Below are 22,357 nucleotides of genomic sequence, written 5' to 3' on the forward strand. Positions count from 1 at the left end.
TTATAGGCAAGGGCAGTCTTTATCTCGCGTTTATCGATTTAAAGACTGCCTTTGACCTTGTACCTAGGGACCTATTATGGAAAGTACTTGCTGACATGGGGCTGCCACATTATCTACTATCCCTATTAGTCAGACTACACCAGGACAGCTTTGCCCAGGTCAGGTGGGGCCCTGGAGGGGAGAAAACGGGCAGTATTCCGGTCGAGAGAGGAGTCCGCCAGGGATGTGTTCTGGCTCCCACCCTTTTCTCTCTCTACATCAATGGGGTGGTTGAGCATCTCCTCAAACATCCATCTGACGAGCCATCCCTGCCTGGCGAACGCATACCGACCCTCCTCTTCGCGGATGATACGCTTTTAATCTCCAAAACCCCAATGGGACTCCAGAGACTTTTGGACAATTTCCAATCATTTTGTACCAAACGAGGTCTGGTAATAAATACTAACAAAACGAAGTACCTTGTCCTCAATCCACCGAAACAACATGTGCGTTCCCCCACCCTAAACGCTGAGCTTCTGGAAAGGGTAAAGGTCTTTGATTACCTTGGGATACGCCTTTCGGATAAAATGGACTGGACGCCACACCTAGATAAAATGCTGTTGAGCCACAAAAGGACTACAGGTGCCCTATTAAGAGAGCAACGTTCCAGTACAACAAGGCCTATAGGAACAGTCCTTGAGATTTACACAGCTAAAGGAGTTAGCTCTGCCCTTTATGGGGCGGAACTCTGGGGCTTTTCGTCCACTGACGCTCTGCAGAGATCTGAGAACAAATTCTGCAGAGAAATAATGTCCCTTCCACAAGGCACCCCGACACTTCCTTTATTCATGGACCTTGGCTGTACCCAGATTGGCGAAATCGCGAAATTTCGCCCTTTATTATTATGGGCCCGTATTTGGCGGGTAGAAGAACTAAGCGGATATGCCAGAGGCCTCAAGGAAATCATGTCATCACCAAGCTGGTATAAAATCAAATGGCTAAAAGACATGAAAAACTTATTAATTAAGTTGGGTCAACTTGAATCATGGCTAAGTAGAACTTCACCCCCAAAGCAAACACTTAAAAAGCTTTATTGGGACTGGATTTGTTCTCAAAGAAACTCTAGCACCTCCCTGGGCAGGCTAACAGAGGACTTTCTGAGGTTCAAAGACTGCCCCAGGCGGGAACTGTACCTGGATGCAATTGGAAAACCCTTTGATAGGGCCTTGTATTTTAGATTTAGAATGGGAACCTTACCACTTAATACCTTTACTAAAAGATGGAAATCCTGTATGGAAATGTCTGAGCTATGCCCATTGTGTCTTGTTAAACCGGAAACATTAGCACATTTTATGTTTGTGTGCGGCGAATATGCTACTCCAAGGAGGGTCTGGCTCAAAAACCTATGCCGTCAGCTGGGGACTAGGAGTCATGATGTGGCAATCAGGATACTTACTTCGGACAGTAGCGTACCCTATGCTTGCGCCCTAGCCAAGTTTCTATCCTGGGCTTGGGCTATCCGAGCCAAAAAGCTAAAACAATCTGTTTAATTCTTTGTTAGAAAAATTCCTTAAACTGAAAATGCTGCCATAATTGTTTAACCTCTAAAATGTAACCAACTAGTTGGCTAGTTTAACTGAACAAACATTTTTTGAAACTATTGCCCTTCCTAAATGTTGGAACAGAGATATAAAATCTTTTTAAATTTATTACTGTTGTTCTTAACTGTAACTTTTTATACACTGAGCTGCTTTTATGATAATGACTTTTTATCGAAATAAAGCTTTGACTTTGTTAAAAAAGTAATGCTCTTTTAGAGTGCCTATTGAGAGTTTTGTTAAGTCTTTCAACTTTGTTGTGCTGATGTTGTTTGTGAAAGGCATCCTGTCTTCTGCTCTAGCCTGGGGTGCTTGAGTGTTCTATCCCTATCAGGTGAGGTTTCAAGATTACAGCTTGGGCTGAGCTGGTTACATCATAGTGCCTGTTTCCTTTGTCTCCTTACCAGTCTGTAACTTCTTAATGTGACAGTGGCCGTGTAGTTTGACCAGCACTTAGTGGATGCGGTCTAAAATATATATACAGATGCTGCTTATTATCATTGTTGTGTGTAGGGAGAGTCCTTGACTCAAAAGAGGGGGGAGTATTAGGTGGTCATGCGGTCCCTCCCAAGCAACAACACTTTCAATAAATGGTATGATACCATGGTGGATCTGCTTTTATGCTTTATATAATATCCATATTTCATGTGTTCAATTTCTTAAGCAGACATGTTTAACCAGAAGCACGGAACAAGGAAATAAAAACATGCAGTTAGATAGAATTTAATTAAAACGGTTGCAAGTGTGAACCTAGTTTTCTGTCAGTAAAGCACTTACAACATGGAATCTGAAAGGCTGTGTGTAGAGATTTCTCAAAGAAGTTAGCTGTTCCTTGAAAATAATGTGGAATAAATGCGGGATAATGTACATTTATAATTAAAACACTTGTTTCAAGTAAAATATAAAATATTTAATTGGACCATAATTATTTTCAGTGGCATAGCATAAACATATAAAATAGAAACATACGTTTTGATTAAAATACACTTTCTTAAAACGTTCTCAAGTCAATAGTGGTATCCTGTAGATCTTTTATTTTCCAAGAGCTTTAAGGGCAGCTTGTGATGGTAGTTAAACTGGTATCCCACTCTGGCACCTGCAGAAGGTGACTGTAGCTTACATGATGCACAGCATGCACTGTAAACCTAATGGTGGCCCAGGAATGCCACATGTTCATATTTTGTGAAGGTGGGATCGCCTCCAAGTGGCCCAAATATTGTCCTAGGAGCAAAGGTCACGTTGGTTTCCATCAGGATTAGTTGAGGTATATAGATTCTACAGGATGGCAGCAGGTTTGACTGAGGTCTCTGGTTTCCACCAGGCAGTCGTGAGATAAATGTTAGGAAAAGTTCAAATCCCGCTGGTTATCAGCAGGATTGGTTTAAAATCTCATTTCAGTGGGTAGCTGCAGGTTTAGATAAGGGGTCCAGTTCCTATTGCCTACATGTAGGCAAGTTCAGGACCGTGGGTAGATTTGGGAAACCTAGAGGAGTCTACGCCAATTTAGTTACCAATTTAATTAAGTGCTGCATCTGTGTCTTGTTGTGTACTAGAAGGACTGAGGTGTGAGTTCCAATTAGGGTCCATGGGAAATGTTGCCAGTAAGGCCGTAAGGGTCAGATTTACAAAACAATGTTGGAGCGCGGAACTGTACCAAATTCAGCAGCGCCGGGCTCCAACATTTTTTTAAACGCAGGGATGCACCGTATTCACAAGAATACGTTGCACCCATGTGTTTCCCTGAGCGCTGGTGCAAAAAAGCTGCCTAGCTCCAGCGCAGGCACCCTGCTGCCATGTTGCAAAGGCTCCTGCGCTGCAGCGGCGATTGTTTACATGCAGGAAGAGACACCTTCCTGCACATAAACAATGAATAATGGTGCTTTGCTTTTCCTATGTGAGCTGTAAAATACAGCACACATGGACAGAGCAAAAAAAAGAGGAGAAATTAATAACTTCTCCTCGTATCGCCATACTAATGCCTGGTAATCCATGGCGTTAGAATGGCGCTGTTTCTGGAGCTGCCTAAGCTTTGTAAATCTTAGGCAGCGTCAAAAAGTAATGGGTGTTGCGGTGGAACGCCCAAGCAACACCCACTGCACGCCCCTTTGCCGCAGAGGACTGCGGTGGAAAGGGGCATATTTGCAAGGTGGCATTAAGCCACGTTAAGTGGCTTAGTGCCACCTTGTAAATATGGGAAATGGCGGTATGGCACCAGAGCGTCAAAAGAAAAGTACCGCTCCGGTGGCGATAGTGGCTTGTAAATATGCCCCTGAGTTTGAAGTACTGTTAAGGTGAGCAACAATGAACATCTGTTATCTGGTAATAGCGCCAACAGACCCTCTTTAAGGAGAACATGAACTCTATAAGTTGGCCTTTTACATTTAGGAGGAGCGATTTTACTTACTGCCCACTGTAAAATAATTTCTCTCGTGTTGCATCATTTTCTCAAATGTAGCTCCAATCACCCATTCTGTCGGACACATAAGCAACTGCCTGGACTTATGTGCTCCTTTTAAACATTGGGATGATATGAAGTGATTTTCCAACTGGGCACATGCATCCCACCCTCATTATTTAATGTGTCGCAGAAGGAAAAGGTTACTTCTCATTTACAACAGTTTTCAAGCTTGTGATCTAAATCTACACATTGCGTATCATCCCGGTGTCTAGTGGCTGCTTTGGAAATGCATGGCATATGAATCGAGGTTCGGATTTACTATCCTTTCACGCAACACAACGCAGCAAGTGAAAGGGAAAGAGCAAAAATGTGCCATATCCAGAAAGATTTGGCACACTTCTGCACTCTCCCTGCTCTGGCAAACTTCAGGCAGCCTAGCACCAATGCAGGCATGCTTGTGCCATGGTGCAAGAGCGCATGCTTTATGGGCAGCATTGTTTTGTGGTCAATTACTCTGTCCATTTGTGCCGTAGAGCATGCAGCACTCATGGAAAGAGGAAGTAATGAGGAGAAATGAAGATATTTCTCCTTGTTACGCCTCTCTCTGGCAGGTCCACTATTTTGACACAAACTCAAGTTTACTGCCTTTAGTAAATCTGGATATGTGTCAAACTATATGGGTGACTGCATGGGCATGCCCATGCTCTACCTATGTAACACCTACCCAATGCAGTATAACATTATTGTATGGCGGCACAAATCGGCCCTTGTGCAGCTTTGTAAATCTACACTTGCATTTTGCGTCATGGCTGAGCCAAAAAAGTGGCACAACAATGATGCCAAGATGCAAAATCTGATATTAGTAAGTCTGGGCCTAAGTTTTTTGGGTATTGACTAAAGTTTTGACCCATAATGATGTAGATTCGAAGTCTACAATACCCATCTTTCTTTGGTGGCCAGGGAAGCATTTCAGACTAAAAAGAGTCAGCAATGTGCTATATCCTAATTTAGATATTATAGCAGAGACAAAACACTGCTGTGTTGATAGATCCTCCTTGAGTGGGGCTCTTGTGCTGCAGATGATATGCCACTTTGTGAAGCAATTGTGGAGAATTAGGTAGGATATTGGGATTCCAAATGTCATATCTCCAACACTCCCTCATCTTTAAAAGGATTGTTACTTCTTGAATCTGCTGTTTTGTGACGGACTTGTTGCATACATGAGATTTACTTGAATCTTCTCGTGTTTCAGCCTGACGTAACGACTAATGCAAAGGCATGTTTTCATATGATACACGCCTACAAAGAGCAACAGGTGACCAAATATCCAGTATTAAGACGTGTGAGCAAGGATCTTTGGTGGATTAAGTGCAGGCCTCGAATTCCATCTTTTCTTCCCAATCATGCAGAAAGCTGAGGAGGTTATTGCTGGAGAGGGAATCTGAGATCTGCAGGTTCACATCTGAGCCTTGAAGGGAGGAAGCCCCAGTGGAATAACTCATTTCGTGTAGCATCTTGAACACCACTGGGGTGACCTGTAGAATAGAGAGACAAGGGGGACAAGTCAGACAGTGCGAAGAAAGCGCAACACACAGACAGCCAGAGGTGATTTGTGTAAACCTCTCATGGAGCATAAGATTCCCCTCCCATTTCTGTTAGTGGTCCAGAATGTGTGTGTATCGGCGTTCTATGAATGAATGGGTGGGTTTAGTTTTGCCTGCTGCTGGATAGAGATGTGACAGTGTGAATCTTCTGCATGACCCCAGCCAACAAACATCTGTGGATGTATCTGGAGGCACAGTCCAAAGGGTCTTCCAATTTTAAAAATGGCAGAGGGTAAAAGGGAAGAAGATCTGGGCACCAAGTACCTGCACCATGATGAACATTTTATTCCAGGGCTTCAGACTGTCATCGGGCCAATACTCGCCAAGACACAACCAAATGGAGTAGTGAGGGGAGGAAGGTCTCCTGCGCTCCATGAATTCAATTAGCTCTGAGGAAACAGAGATATCATTCAGTGGGTTGAATCTCACACGTTAACACAAAAACGAAGGCTGCCACTGATATCCTGTTTTCTATATACGCATAAGGACACAGCTTGCCATAAATTATGTTAGGTTATTGTTTCCTGTATAGCATAGCTTATCCTGCTCTAAGGCACCCAGACCCTGAGATTGATATTGAGGTTTGAATATACCCTTTTAATGGCAGGAGAAACAATACATTCTTTATGAGGGTTGTTGAAAGTTGAAATGTGTCTGTCTCTCTGTAATAAGGATGCATCAAAGGGGGTTAGTAGAGAAGCAGTTTCTTCACATGGGTTGATTCAGTTTCCCAATAACATCATCATAGTGAAAAAGAGAGTCAACCTACTAGTGTGTCACACTAAAGATTCCCTAAATCTACCTAAAGGGGAAATATTTTTCATTTTTATAGGAGAACTCTCACCCACTGATCAGTCAAGTGGCGTGCTTCATCGTAGAGTTTCCCAGATATCAAATGTATCAGGGTGAGCTTACAACCTCGACCTTCGTGGAAGCACTAAGTATATCAGGAGGGACCTTGAGGAAATAAAATTGTCTAAACTGTACCATAGGCTTGTATTTTAGTATGGGTCCATGTGGAGAGATTAGAAATTAAAAGTGATGCCTTCAAGGTATTATTACTCAAGCTTTTGTTTCGGTCTAAATGTTTCAGCCAGCTTTTTCGCTAGCTTATGGTCATGTGGTTTTACTCAGGACCAGATCAGGTCTCTAGATTCCCCAGAATCCGCATGTAATTTTGTCCTTAACAAGCAAACTCTGCTCAATCACTCAAATCATTCATACAAACCTATCTAGGGGGACTTCTCAGTGTTGTGATTGGTATCACTTTCTTTTGCCCCATAGGGTGCCGGAGGGGGGCATATTGTTAGAAATAGACCACTTGAGGTTGTCTGCATAGGACCCATGTACAGAGCATCATAATGATGGGATATCGAAGAACTAACACGGCCCCAAGGGGCCTCATCGTAGGAAACGAACCAATAATCATTTTAGAGGACGCTAACTTTAGAGAGGAGTGGTCGCTCATCGCGTGGCAATATACACGTTCCATGCTTTTTACTAAAAATAAAAACAGCAAAACAGCTATCAAATGCCATGTTGATCATAATACAAATGGAAGAGAACAACCTAAAGGCTATAGTCCAAGTAACACTATTTAAGAAAAGACTAGAGGAAATAAATAAGGAGCAGGGCAAACACAAAGAGTTCCTGACCCAATCTAAAATCCAACCACTTCAAACAGATGTGAAGATGTTTGCCCATGACAAGGTTCCCGATGCTCTGCTACAAACTATGTCAAGACGTGCCTCGGGTACATCAGATGATGATACTTCAACAATAGGTTGGTCAATTAACTCAGACAATGGACAGTGGGGAGTTGACCATAGACATATACGTGGAAGGAGAGGCAGAGGAACAAGAAGTATGCCCATACAGGTACCATGTGCAACCTACCCCCCTCCGTTTCAAGTTCAGCCTAACCTACTACCATGCTATGAGTGGCACAACCAGTATCCCATTAAGATCAATCAAGGTTTCCTGGCACACCAGAACAGATTGCCTTTTTTAGGATGAGGCTGGGGAAGAGGAAGAAGCAAAAAACAGAATTTAACTCAAAATACAATAGGAAGACTGGACCTTATAAATGAATACAAGGAACATGGTACAGGACGCAGCCCCAGGAAACAGCACGTTGACCTAGATGTTAGTCTATCAAACAAAGTCATGACTGAAGACCAAATAAACGTATTAAACAATGGATTAGGATTTGTCCTGACTTCCAAGGACCAGATGTGATCTAGCAGAGTTCCTCCAAAAACTGTAATTCAAGACATAATTTTGAGACAAAAGTGGGGATGCAGAAGAACATGATTCCAGTTTAAGGAAGAAGAAAAGGAATATGCTACTTACCAGTATGCATCTGTTCTTGGCATGTAGAGCTGCAGAGTCACACACTGAGGAGAAGATCGCCATCTGGTGTTGGGCTCGGCTGATTGCAGGTTGTTGTTGTCTTCGGAAGAAGCCTTTGGTCACGAGATAGGTGACTCCTTCCCTGGACAACAGTGCGCATGGGCATCCACTCCATCGTCAGATTGTTTTTCGCCATGATGGGAAAAGATGGAGTGTATGGGAATGAAAAGAAAGGATGTCCATGTGTAATGTCTAAGTAAGACAAATGCTGGAACAGATACAGGTCCCGGGGAGGCGGGTGGGCGTGTGTGACTCTGCAGCTCTACATGCCAAGAACAGATGCATACTGGTAAGTAGCATATTCCGTTCGAGGCATACGAGCTGCAGATCACACACTGAGGATAGACTATATAGCAGTGTCTCCCCTTAGCGGTGGTCACCTGTATCCGTTGCAGCAGTTTGAAATAAGGTTTTTAGGACAGCCTGGCCCACTGAGGCCTGTTGTTTGGCTTGCACATCAACACAGTAGTGTTTAGTGAAGGTATGCGTGGTAGACCACGTGGCTGCCTCGCAAATATCTTCTAAGGGAATGTTACCTAAGAAGGCCATAGAAGCCCCTATTTTACACGTGGAGTGCGCCCTAGGGAGAACTGTAAGAGTACGTTTAGCCTTTAGGTAGCAAATTTGGATACATTTAACTATCCACCGGGCGATACCTGATTTGGAGATAGGATTGCCTTTATGTGGTGGCGCGAAAGCAACAAAGAGTTGTTTTATCTTTCGAAAGGGTTTTGTCCTGTCGATGTAATAAAGCAAGGCTCTTTTAACATCTAAGGTATGTAGGGCCCTTTCAGCTACGGAGTCTGGGTTAGGGAAAAAGACTGGTAGCTCTACTGATTGGTTAAGGTGGAAAGGGGAAATCACTTTTGGAAGAAACTTAGGGTTTGTCCTAAGAACTACTTTGTTACGGTGTAGTTGTAAGAAAGGTTCCTCCAGAGTTAGGGCTTGTATTTCACTTACTCTTCGTAGGGAAGTGATTGCGATAAGGAAAGCTACTTTCCATGTGAGAAACTGTAATTCACATTTGTGCATTGGTTCAAATGGGGGACCCATAAGTCTTGTTAGAACAACATTGAGATTCCACACTGGGGAAGGTGGTAATCTTGGAGGAAGAATTCTTTTAAGACCTTCCATAAACGCTTTGATGGCTGGTACCTTAAACAGGGACAGGTGTTGCCTATTTTGCAAGTAGGCTGCCAAGGCTGCTAAGTGTAAACGTATAGAGGAATACGCCAGATTGCATCTTTGCAAGTGTAATAGATAGCAAATGATGTTTTGGATGGAAGCATCCAATGGATGTATGTCATTATTAGCGCAGTAAATGGCGAATCGTTTACATTTTGCGGCATAACATGCTCTAGTAGTAGGTCGTCTGGCTTCCTTTATGATATTCATACAGTCTGGAGGGAGGTTGAGGTACCCGAACTCTAAGACTTCAGGAGCCAGATCGCCAGGTTCAGTGTTTGAGGATCTGGGTGTCTGATTTCTCCATGGTTCTGGGTTAATAGATCCGGGGAGAGGTGTAGTTTTTGATGTGGGACTAGAGATAGTTCCAGAAGTGTGGTGAACCACGGTTGGCGTGCCCAAGTGGGAGCTACTAGAATTAGTGTTAGCGACTGTTGCTTCAGTTTGCGTACCACAAATGGAATGAGTGGGAGAGGCGGAAAAGCGTATGCAAATCTGCCGGACCAGTTCATCCATAGGGCATTGCCCTTCGACTGCGGGTGTGGAAACCTGGCGGCGAAGGTTGGGCATTTTGTGTTTTCGGGAGTGGCGAACAGGTCTATGTCTGGTTGTCCCCATTTTTGGAAGAATGGGAGTAGAACCTTGGGGTGTAATTCCCATTTGTGGATCTGCTGTGTGTGGCGACTTAGGAGGTCGGCCACCTGGTTGTGGATCCCTGGGAGATGTTCTGCTAACAGGTAGATGTTTTGGGGAATTGCCCATCTCCAGATTTGCTGTGCGAGTTGGGACAGTTGGAGAGAATGTGTCCCCCCTTGCTTCTGTATATAATACATTGTTGTCATGTTGTCTGTGCGTATGAGGACAGTTTTGTTCTTTAGGTGTACCTGAAAGGATTTTAGTGCCAGGAACACTGCCAAGAGTTCTAGGTGATTGATGTGGAGCAGTTTTTGTTGACTGGTCCATCTGCCCTGAGTGGTATGTTGAAGGAGGTGGGCTCCCCACCCCGTGAGAGATGTGTCGGTAGTCAGCACAACTTGTGGAAGAGGCTCTAAGAACGGCCGCCCTTTGGACAGGTTGATGGTGTTCCACCATTTCAGTGAGCGAAGTGAGCGACTGTCCACCAACACCAGAACGGTAAGTTGTCCGTGAGCTTGGTTCCACTGTTGTGCTAGACATTCCTGTAAGGGACGCATTTGAAGTCGTGCGTGTGGGACTATGGAGATGCATGACGCCATCATGCCTAGGAGCTGCATAAACACTCTTGCTGGAAGAGATTGATGAGTTTGAAATTGAGAGATGAGATTTTGTATACTGGTTATCCTGGCAGTGCTGGGATAAGCTATGGCTTTGGATGTATCTATGGTTGCTCCTAGATACTGGTGTAAGTGGGAGGGCTGTAGATGGGATTTGGGGTAGTTGATAGTGAATCCCAAGTTGTGGAGGGTTTGAATAGTGCGATGAGTGTGGAGAACGCATTTTTGGTGAGTATTGGCTTTTATGAGCCAATCGTCCAGATAGGGGAAGACATGGATCTGTTGTCTTCTGAGGTGCGCTGCCACGACTGCTAAGCACTTGGTGAACACTCTGGGTGCTGTTGTTACTCCGAATGGGAGAACTGTAAATTGATAGTGTTGCCCGTCTACCACAAATCGTAGATATTTTCTGTGAGCGGGATGCATAGGGATGTGAAAGTATGCGTCCTTGAGGTCCAATGTGGCGAGAAAGTCTCCCTGTTGTAACAGTGGGAGGACTTGTTGGAGGGTGGTCATATGAAAATGATCTGATTGTATATACTGGTTTAGTAGTCTGAGATCCAGTATGGGCCTTAACGTTTTGTCCTTTTTGGGAATGAGGAAGTATAGGGAATATACTCCTGTTCCCTGATGTTGAAGAGGGACTGGTTCTATTGAATGTTTTTGTAACAGAGATTGAACTTCTTGTTTGAGGAGAGAGAGATGATGTGAGGACATTGGACGTTGTTTGGGCGGTATGTTGGGGGGGGATTGTATTAGTTCGAGGCAGTAGCCAGACTGGATAATTTGTCTTACCCACCTGTCTGTGGTGATGGAAGTCCAGACAGGTAGGAATTGTTGGAGCCGCCCCCCGACCGGAGTGGAATGGTCTGGGGGGAGTGGTGGCAAGTCACTGTTTGGTGGCTGGGGAGGTGCGGGTGTTGTTGTTGCCCCGCCCTCGACCTTTGTTATTGTTTCCCCTATAACCCCCTCGAAAATATCCTCTGTTAGGGGATGTTTGTCCAGAATTTTTGAAGGTGGACGTGGTCTCAGTTCCCAGATTTTTGGAGGCTCCTCTATAAAAGGAGCGACGAAAGGAACCCCGGGTTTGAGGAGACTGCAGTGCTCCCATAGATTTGGCAGTCTCATTATCTTTCTTCATTTTTTCTAATGCAGTGTCCACTGCAGGGCCAAATAGCTGCTCTTGGTTGAAAGGTTGAGCTAGAATTGTGGTTTGAACCTCCGGTTTAAACCCGGAAATACGGAGCCAGGCATGTCGTCTGAGTAAGACGCTGGTATTGACCGCCCTAGAAGCCGTGTCTGCTGCATCTAAGGCGCATTTAATGGAGGCATTAGATATTAATTTGCCTTCTTGAATGAGGTCAGTAGCCTGGGATTTAAAGGGCTCAGGCAGATGTTGCATAAGGTCCTCAAGTTGGTCATAATGCGCTCTATCATACCGGGCTAACAGGGCTTGAGTATTGGCAATACGCCAGTGGTTTGCCGCCTGTGCGGCGACTCGTTTGCCTGAGGCCTCTAAAAGCTTAGACTCCTTGTCCGGGGGAGGCGTTTCTCCAGTTGTCTGTGAGTTAACACTCTTCCTGGCATTTGACACGACCAAGGAGTCTAAAGGGAGCTGAGCTTTAATGTATGCAGGGTCCTGCGGGGCTGGTCTGTATTTTTTTTCGATGCGGGGGTTGAGAACCCTAGCTCTAACAGGGTCTTTAAAGACTTCAGTGGCATGCTTTATAACCCCTTTAATCATGGGCAGTATGTGAACAGTTTTTTGTGACTGCTCAAAAGTATCGAGGAGAAAGTCCTCCTCAAGGGCGTCTGTGTGCATTGTGACGCCATGGAATGTTGCTGCCCTATTTATGAGTTGGCCAAACCCCAAATGGTCATCAGGAGGGGAGGGCTTGGAAGGGTAGGTAGTGGGGTCAGGCATGTCAGGCACTGGATAAGACCAGTCATCTACTGGTGCTGTGTCTGGGAACGTAAAAGGGTCGTTTGGATCAAGAGGATCATTAAAGAAATCAGGGTCCGCCCCTCCCCCTAGATCATCAGTATCATTCTGTGGAGGAGGTGAATGAGAAGGAGATGGTAAAGGTAAAGGAGAAGGAGGAGGAGGAGGGGGGGATTGGTCAGGAGGTAACACAGGAGAGGAAGGACGAAGCGGTGAAGTAGCACAGTCCTTCTTCCTTATGGGAGCTGGAGGCGGTGTGATGTCCAGCTTCCGTTTTTTGTATGGGACTGCAGTCACATGTCCAGTTTCGGGGTTAATGTAGATCCGCTTTTGAGTAGGATCTGGGCGAAAAAGTTCATCCGGCTCCGAAAGTGGTGGTGGCGATGGCCGTTTCGGGTCTTTATGAACTTTTTTCGGTGCCGATGGATTTTTCGGTGCCGATGGATTTTTCGGTGCTGATGGATTTTTCGGTGCCGATGGATTTTTCGGTGCCGATGGAGTTTTCGTTGCCGATGGAATCTTCGATGCCGATTTTTTCGGTGCCGAGGGACTTTTAGGCATCGGTGTCGAAGAACGTTTCGGTGCCGGTGGAGACTTCGGTGCCGAGGAACGTTTTGGTGCCGAAGGAGATTTCGGTCTTGAAGCCTGTTTCGGTGCCGACAGTGGAGTTTTCGGTGCCGAAGGTATTGTAGGTACCATAACATGAGGTTTGCTCGAGCCTGAGCCACCTACAGGCTTAGATGTCTTCGGAGACGGGCCCGAGGGCGGGGCTTCTGAAGAGGATTTTCGGTCGCGACTGGGCCCAGCTGGCGGAGCTTGACCAATGTCTTTTTGGATGGGGTAGGGGCAGGGGGGTGGTACTCACACACTGCCCTGGAGTGATGAGGTCATCGGAATCGTCGGCCTCGGACACGATCTCGAGATCTTCGGTGTCATCTTCAGGAACATCCTGAGCAAAGATGTCCTCCGGTTCTGGAGCTGGTTTGGCCATAATATGGCGTCGAGCTCTTCGGTCCCGGAGGGTCTTCTTGGAACGGAAAGTGGCACAAGCTGGACAGTTCGATTCGTTGTGTTCCGGCGACAGGCAGAGGTTGCAAACCTCGTGGTGGTCACTGTGGGGGAACTTCGCTCCACACTGGGGGCATTTTTTAAAAGGTGTCCTGTCCATCAGCCGCTTCCGGAACCGGTCCAAGTTGATTTCGACGTCGATGGAATGAAGATTGAAGAGTTATTTTGATTGCTGGAAGTTTTCTGCTGGAGCGGAAAAAAGTTCATCCGAACCCAATGGCGGAAAAAAACAATCTGACGATGGAGTGGATGCCCATGCGCACTGTTGTCCAGGGGAGGAGTCACCTATCTCGTGACCAAAGGCTTCTTCCGAAGACAACAACAACCTGCAATCATCCGAGCCCAACACCAGATGGCGATCTTATCCTCAGTGTGTGATCTGCAGCTCATTTGCCTCGAACAGTGTATTCCACCTACTAATACAATACCCGTGGAAATACTGATCTTTTAGCAGGCAGTAATAAAGGACCTGGAAACCATTGATACATCAAAGATATGCACATTCCAATAATCTGAGCCATAAGGACAAGAATGCCATAAGATCCCACATGATGATGACGAATTAGTAAAAAACCAGCAAACAAAAAGTGGTTGCTATAGTCACACAGCAGAACCGAATTTACTATAGAGGAAAATGGTTCTTGAATGGCTCAAAAACCTATATGAAATTGAGCTAGATCAACAATCTAACTGAGGAGGCTGAGATCAACAGATGGATATTGAAGAAAGAAGCGGATTTTCCCAGCCTTCTACACCGTACCAAAAATACACAATAACAGTACCCCCATAGCTGGTAAACCCATTGTGTCTGAATGTATTCCAATCATAGAACAGCTGTCAAAATTTAGCAACCACTTCCTTCAGCCCATTGTCGAGATGATTCTTTCTTACATCAAAGCCATGAAAGATTTGAGGCTACTCAAAGACAGTTATTACAACCCAGAGAATAACCTCGTCTTTGAAAGTCTCTACAAGAGTCTACCCCAGTATGAAACTCTGAAGGTTTTGGAGGATATGCTGTTTTCTGAAGACAGGCCCTGCAACAACCCAGCAATTTTGTTTTAAAATCCATGAGATTGGCTTTGAAAAAATGTTTTCTTTGCATTTGTAGGGACCGTCACCTACAAGTACATAGTGCGTCAATGGGCAGCATCTTTACCTCAAGCTTTGCATACATGTATGTTTGTCATTTTGAACAAATGAAAATCATGACTCCAAGAAATACACACAGGAACCATACAGAACTTTGGAGAAGATACATCGACGATGTGTTGATTATTTGAAAGGGAGACTAGGGGAAGTAGATGGAATCTGTGGAATGGATCAACACGCAAAATGAGTATTTGAAGTTTACATACTTAATGTATAGTGAAACATTAACTTTTCTGGATTGCAAAATCATCCACGACAAAACAACCATAAGGACGGACATATGCCAAAAACCTACTGATAAGAACGGTCTTCTCAGTTTCGACAGCTTCCACCTGCACCCTCTATGAGAAAATCTACCCTTTGGACAATTTCTTAGACACAGAAGAAACTGCAGCAGGATGAAAGATTAAAAAAAAAAAAAAAGTCAATGAGCTGAGCAACAAGTTAAGGCAAAGGGGATATCCTGAAGCAATAACACAAATCCTTCAGGAGGGCGAATAACAACAATAGGGAGGCATTGATTGAACACTCATGAAAAATGATGAAAGCCAACTATTGGTGTGCCGCTACCTATTCAGTCTTATCCAATCAAATCAAATCAAGAAACTGACCAACAAACACTGGCATATCCTAAATACAGGCAAAATGAGTTTCAAGTAACCACTGATTGCACACTAAGGGTCAAGGAACATCATCAATATCTTAGTGCACACCAGGGATAGCGTATACTTAAGACTCAGAACAGAACCCCTCTATGGAGTTAACCAAAAAATTAGCAGTCACTACCGGTGAGGGAATTGCAGTGTATGCTCAATAACAAAGTATTAAAAACAGGGAATCAGGGAGAAGGTCAAATATGGGTAAAAGACATACCAGTTATAATTCAAGATGTGGTTTATCTCATTACACATTCCTGCAACTTACGATATACAGGGATGACCAGCAGGAAAGTAAAGCAACGCATTGGTGAACAAAGGAACAACCTCAGATGTAAAATTAAGACACAAGATGTAAATACACATTTTCTCAGGATCGTTTATGAAAGAGAACAAAGATTGAAATACAGACTATGTACTGGTGTCGCAGGATTCAATTATGAAATTTCATGGCTGAAAATATAAGGACATTCTTAGACCCTTTGTTGATGGGGGTCCTCATATTGCAGACTGAAGCTTAGCATTACCATGTATACATAGCAAATGTGACCCGGTGTAGGCCTTCGAAATAGGGGTGGAAACCACAGTACTAGTTCATATGGGTGTCCATATATATGTGATGACAACGAGAGAAAGTTTTCTCTTAATCTAAACAATTCCACAATTAATAATCTTTTGACTCATGGTCGGTTCCTGTATAATATAACAACGTCAACAAGCCAAAAAAGGTACAGATAAGCATACAGAGACAACCTCATGCTATACGCAGTGACTTTCGACGCAGAAACCAGGAAATGAAAAGAGACACGAGCATGGCTTGGTTAGCCTTCTGACAAAGTACGTAGGACAGCAACATTGCGGTTGTCTCTTTCAAAGACGACACAAATCTCTTCAATCCTCTTTTGATGTGTTTGACTTGTAGGCTGCCTGCCCGTAATCTCCTATGGGGTCTAACATGATCTTTACTGTCACAAGTAAACTGTACATAAACACATTTTGTTTGCTCATAGCTCACAATTTGAGCACTACTGAATCCATGAGTTGTGTCCCTTTTCACTAGAATCTTCCCCCAAAAATATTTTCTGCATGGCAGTACCACTGACTGAGCAGTAGCCAAAAGTCTGCCAGACTCTAAAACAGATTCTGGTGGGGATAAAACAAGAGTGATTTGCATATGGCTGGGTCTGAACCAGGGTGGTGAAGTTAGCTAAAGAATGAGTGTCTGAAAAGTTTCAGTACTCCATCCATCATCTCCTTGTGTTTGCTTTGTTCGACCTAAGTTGGCAGGGTATGCCCAGACGTGGGTCCCTTGCTCACTTTTCTACTGAATTCCAGCTAGCCTGTTACCCCGAAACCGGTCCCAGGATGCTTGTTTCCGGTCCAAGGAAGATCTGGCTGCCCAATTCGGGCTGGACTGTTCCCACACGGAACAGGGTCAAGAGTGATTTGTATATGTCTGGGTCTGAACTGAGGTGGCGAAGTGAGCTAAAAAACGAGGATGGATTCCACCTAGATCTGTGACTGGGGTGAGTGTCTGAAAATATTCAGCACTCCGTCAATCATCTCCTTGTGTTTGATTTGTCTCTGGCAGTCAGGAATATTAAGTTCCTAACTACTGAAAATATATTATTTATATGAGCAGGGAGGGAAGGGGGGCAGGTGCGTCTGCCACAAGTGGCTAGCCTTATTTTGGAAGCACTGCCTCTTTTCGTTAAAGGCATTTAGGCTCCTGAATTCATACTAAAAAAAACACAATAGTGCACTTCCTATTTTGCATGTGTGTTTTTCCCAGCTGTATATCATTTCAAAATGGCTCTGGTTATGTGCCACATAAAGCTTTATGATACCTGCCGAGTGACGGTCTTCACAGAAGGCATGTAATGTTTAGAGCTACTTCCAGTCCTCCTCTCTCTCTGTGTTTACTAGGATTCAAGTCATTGCAGACTGAACATGGAAAAAAAAGGCAGCAGTGAGAGAGCTTGGTCGAGCCATCATTAAAGAAAGGAACTTGAGCAACCGAGCAAGATGTGCACTACATCCCAGTAAATGCTTAAGAGGACTCGGAGCAAATGTCACTGAGGTAATAGAACGGCAGAGCGGAATTTCGCCACGCGTGGAACTCCCCGGAATCCCGCGGGGTCATCTCAACATCAAAAAAGTCAATTATCGCATTCCAATCCAGAGATCCTCACTGGATTTCCAAGCCAGAATTGAGTGTAAAATTGCATGCACCACACATAAAACATTTTATATACTTTCTTCTGTCAAAAGATCCAACAGCCACAAAATCTTGAAAACCACAGAATGTCTCCCGTGAAACCACGCAAGAAGAGCAGCAGCAACACAGTCTTTCTCAGGAGCATCGACCTTATTATGGATCTCCGAATCCCTCCTAATCCTCAGAAAAACTGAAAAGCTTCCTACTCGATCTATACTGAAGCTAAAATCTGCTGAGTAACTACTAATGAAATGGACAATACCCCTTACTCTTTTTCCCCAATACTGTATATCATCGGTTGACTCTTTTCTCCATCCTCTCTCACTTGTCTGTCCAATCTTTCTCTGGCTACCCACCATTTCTGTACTCTACCTTTATGTGTTTCCTTACTCTCCCCTTATATATTACCTCTCTCCTATTCTACTATATTCCTTGACCTTCCCCTGTCTTTCTCTGTTTTCTTTACTCTCTGGTGTTATCTACTACATTACCAAGTTAACACCTGAGCAACCTTTGCTTACCCCTACACTACCCATGTTATCACCCCTGTTCATTCTGGACTTGCATTGCTCTCCATATTCTTAATCTGCTTTTATTAATGACTACAGTGTTCTGTGCGATAGGAAGTTCAACTTTGTTCATTTTCCTGCACAGAGCCTTAACAACTCAGGGCGGAGAGCGCTACGTAATGCATAGATGAGTAAATAACTCAGTCCTAGACTTGGAAGACGTAGAAGGTTTTATTTACTTCAGTGGTATACTAGTGTTGAAGTGCCTGGTTAGAGAAGGCTGGAAAAGATGGATACTTAGTTGATGCACGAGCAATGGTGGTTACTTAGGCAAAAGATCAGATAGTAGTCATGGGAGAGGTATTGGTTACATAAGGTACAGTTGCTACAAGGGAATGAAGGTAGATACACTAGGCATAGCAGTTCAAGTGCTGGCAGAATTTTATCAAAAAGAGATGGTTTAGTGTGATACAAAGTCACCTCAGTGAAGTAGACTCAAGAGGCTGAGGTGATGGGACAGAAGCAAGACAGAGACCGTCTGGCATACAGAAACACAACAGAGGAGTCTATACCTGTCACAAACTGCTGTGTTGTGTACAAGACTGTGTACTCCTCCTTCAGCACCTCCTGGCGTTCGCCCACCTGGGGGTTCTCGGTCATGGTCCAGAAACCTTTGCATTTGCCCAGCCTCATTCCGCAGATGCTGCCACCTTTCACCTCCAGCAGCAGCCCCGGCACCAGGCTCCGTAGCACAATGTTGATCATCTTAGCCACTTCCTGGTCCCTTATCCATGCCGCGGGTTCAGGAAGCACGATGTCTTCGAGATCCTCTCTGGACCTGGGGACTGGCTCAGATGTTAGTCGAAAACCCCTTGGGTTCCGCACCATGGTGGTCAGGACCGGGACACCGCGGTAAAACACTTTCACCTCAAAGTCTGTTGCTGAAGAAAAACAACAAATCCTCATCTGATGCAGGCTTACAATGCAGTAAAAACACAATTGCACTGACCCTCAAATGACTTGCAAACCCCCCTGCACTGCTTGCAAGGATAAAAGAAATGACTGAACTTCACACTGTCTCATGACTAGCAGGACCACTCACACTCACAGAAAACTACTAAGAACATTATACAACATTACCAGCAAACTCTTAACACAGTGCATTATGGTCAGCAAAACCTCAGACTACAGCAAATGACCTGTAAATACTCACACACTACATCAAAGAAGCAACATGTCACATACTTCCTCACATGTCCAGTATCTATTTCTCATGATCTTCAAAACTTCAAAAACTGCATTACATGAGTATTAGACATGACAATATATTACATGCCAATATATCCTCAAACATTGAAGTATATGACTAGCAACACTCCACACACTTAATTGCGACTAACAAAGTGTATTATATTGCATTGTGTTCCTAGTTCCAACACAATCCATCAGACAAAGAAAGATTCACACACTTCATCGCATGGCAAGCACTGCCTTACACATGGAAGCACATGACCAGCAAACAATGCTCCTACAATGCAAAACATGACCAGATATGCATCAGACTGACACTCCTCCCATGAACTGCACATATAATGAAATGAGACGCAAACACTGACACACTACATCACCACCAGCCAATACATACCACAAGCATTCCACAATTAGATAGAATATGACAGTATAGACAATACTCGAACTCCTTGTCCAGACAGCGCTTTTGTTCTTTATCGTTAAAGGCAAATTGGACTTTTAAACACAGGCAAGTAAAAAAAAAGAACAGTTAAATATATATGATGTTTAGCGAAAACCAAAATATGCCAGCATCTTCTGAAGATATGACTTCACGTATTGTTATAACATGAATGTGCAGGATGTTATATTTTATTCTTTTGGGCTGCGCTCGGTGACGTGTAAGACTTTGGAACTCCTCAGTTAAATATTTCTTGGTACACAAAATCTCAGTCAATTCGACAGAACTGTATCAATGGGCTAGGGCGACCTACTGGAAAACGCCAGAGGCTGCATTTCCAGTAAAACAAAAATTCCTCACCCTAAAACATACTAACAGTGTCCCAACCCAAGTAAATTAAACGGTGATTTTTTTTTTATAGTGCCACTTTGTATCATACATTTTAGGTGCAGGTAGAGCATGAACCAATTACATTGATGCTTCATTAAAAATGTAAACTTCTTCTGTTGTCAGGGAGAAATGGACATTCATTGTTTGACCTCTGTTTTTGAGTCTTTGTGGAGCAAAGGGCCCAAGCTTAGAACACTTGGAACTGGCCAAGGTGCTGATGCAGAGCCAAAGAGAAGACTGGCATTGGCAGGTAATTACCAGCCACACAGGAAGCGATGGAGGGTGAGTGTCACTGTAGTGGAAAGGGAAAGGCTACTTTACACCGCTGAACAGCTAACACTGATTTCAGGGAGAGATTCCTGAGCATATGGTCATGTACATCACTACCTGGTGCAAAAAAAACACACCCCGACCCCCCCCTCTTCCTCTACCATCACATGAAAAAACAAAACCGTGCTCAATATATAATATTATCTGCACACCCAGCAATGCATGGCCAAAAGAACATCACTTACATAACAGAAAATACTTCATACACTGCATCTTAAAACCATTACAGGCACAAACACTGCTTCACAGAACCCTGGAATTCGGACTAGACCTTGATGTGCTCACACTTGCCTACATAAAATATATTCTAAAAGTAAAATGCAGACACTTTTTGCCTTCTAACTCTTACCCTCCCAATTCGAAATGGTCTTTTCCTAGGCAAACTTATATAAAGAGCTTTCTGCGAACAATTATCAATATTCATAGAAGAAAACAATCTCCTCCAACAATATTCCACCCAACATGTCATCTACACCAGCTGTGAAATTAGAGGACATCAGGAATGCTGTGGACTCAAATGGAGTAATGGCACGTCTGGTCTTGCACCTTGCCACTGCTTTTGATATGGCCCACTCCCATACGCCGCTCCGGTGACTTGTTCTATAGGGATATAAGCCGCTAAGGTTTGCCTACTTGTTCACAAACAGATCTCTCATATTATCACTGCCTACTCCTGCTCTGCTAATTTTCCCTAAATGGACAGCCTTCTTCAATGATCCAGCACTGACCCCTCCTTTCCAGTGTCTACTTAAGCCCCCTCAAGGAGCGCACTTACTCTTTCGACCTTGCCTGCTGCAATTACACCAACAAGACACAAATTAGTCTGCAAAATGTGGGCCTCATTTATGAGGCGCCACCGGCACTTTTGCGCTGCCAGAATGTCACTTTTCTTGCGTTCCTGTGGTGCAATGTGCCACTGGTATATTTATATGGCGACGTAAAGCCACGTTACATGGTTTTTCATGGCCTCAAATGTGCCCCTTTCACGTAGAAATCTGCTTTTTGACACTGCCCCAGATTTATGAGAAATCTTAAATCTGAGGCAGGGCCAAAAACCGATGCCTCCCCAGTGGAGGCGTAAGGGAGACACAACGAGGAGAAATATCTTTATTTCTCCTCGTTTTTAGGTCTCGCCTGAGCCAGCACATGGGCTGCCATGGCGAGACTTTTAGTAAGTGGGCTTCAAAAATCCGACCACATGCTTTTTGTGTGGCCTAAAGCGTGCGGTTACGCGCACGGTTACGCGCACAGGCGCCAGCTGGCTTTCCTCTCTCGTCATGGCTCATTAAGCGCATTGCTCGCCCGGTCCCTTATCTTCACCCAATTCAGCCGTTATCTTTAATCCCATTCTGTCTCGCCATGTCAGACTAAATGCTCCCCTCATGGTTATTTAGCAGTCCTTTCTCCGCCTTCTGGACTTCTATCGCCACCCTCGTTCACTGACTTTACTTTTTCTCCCAGGAGTTGAGAGTTGACAATACCACGGTGAAATGCAGTCCTCACAGCATCCTCGTGAGCCTTCCAGCCGCCTCCCGCGAGCACAAGCCCGCCAGTGACTCAAGCGCCGCACCCTCCCTGACTCTCAGCAGGTCACGCTCCGAGCCGAGACGCGCACTTTTTTTAATTTAAAGTTACATTCCCTGGTGACTTCCATATAGCTTGTGAATTTTTGTATACTGTGCTTGGTTTGATCATGTACACAATGTGCACTATCCAATATGACCCCTTGTACAGATCGTTCTTATTATAGGAAGCTATTTATGCGTGCAGGATTCTCTATTTTTCAAAAATATGATTTTTATACTGTCTAAAATGGTAAATGTATTCTGTTTTATATTTAATCGCACTTTTATGATTTTGTCATAAACCAAATAAAGATCATTACTACTAAGGTGATGCGGATGGCTGGGACCTCCACTTTGGAAATTGTTCTGGCACCACTGCTCACCTCTTCCCTTGCAAACTTACCCCCC

General features: G+C 44.3%; 1 protein-coding gene across 2 annotated transcripts in view; it reads right to left on the reverse strand.

The window, feature by feature from the left end:
• Positions 1-2,465: 2,465 nt before the first annotated feature.
• The window catches only part of IRF3 (interferon regulatory factor 3), a 160,954-nt gene continuing 141,062 nt past the window's right edge, over positions 2,466-22,357 (reverse strand). The window contains exons 7-10 of one of the 2 annotated variants that reach the window (XR_014966408.1): positions 18,547-18,915; positions 5,844-5,968; positions 3,390-5,510; positions 2,466-3,346 (exon numbers count right to left, since the gene is read on the reverse strand). Coding sequence is in view for 1 of the 2 variants with exons in the window: in XM_085616157.1 (XP_085472283.1) it covers positions 5,340-5,510; positions 5,844-5,968; positions 18,547-18,915 (665 nt within the window). In the remaining variant the exon portion in view is untranslated. Of the gene's footprint in view, positions 5,511-5,843; positions 5,969-18,546; positions 18,916-22,357 lie in introns of both variants that reach the window. The other variant, XM_085616157.1, reaches the window with a different exon arrangement.

The sequence above is a fragment of the Triturus cristatus genome, chromosome 7 (genome assembly GCF_964204655.1).
Source record: "Triturus cristatus chromosome 7, aTriCri1.1, whole genome shotgun sequence".
In the NCBI taxonomy this organism is placed as follows: Eukaryota; Metazoa; Chordata; class Amphibia; order Caudata; family Salamandridae; genus Triturus; species Triturus cristatus.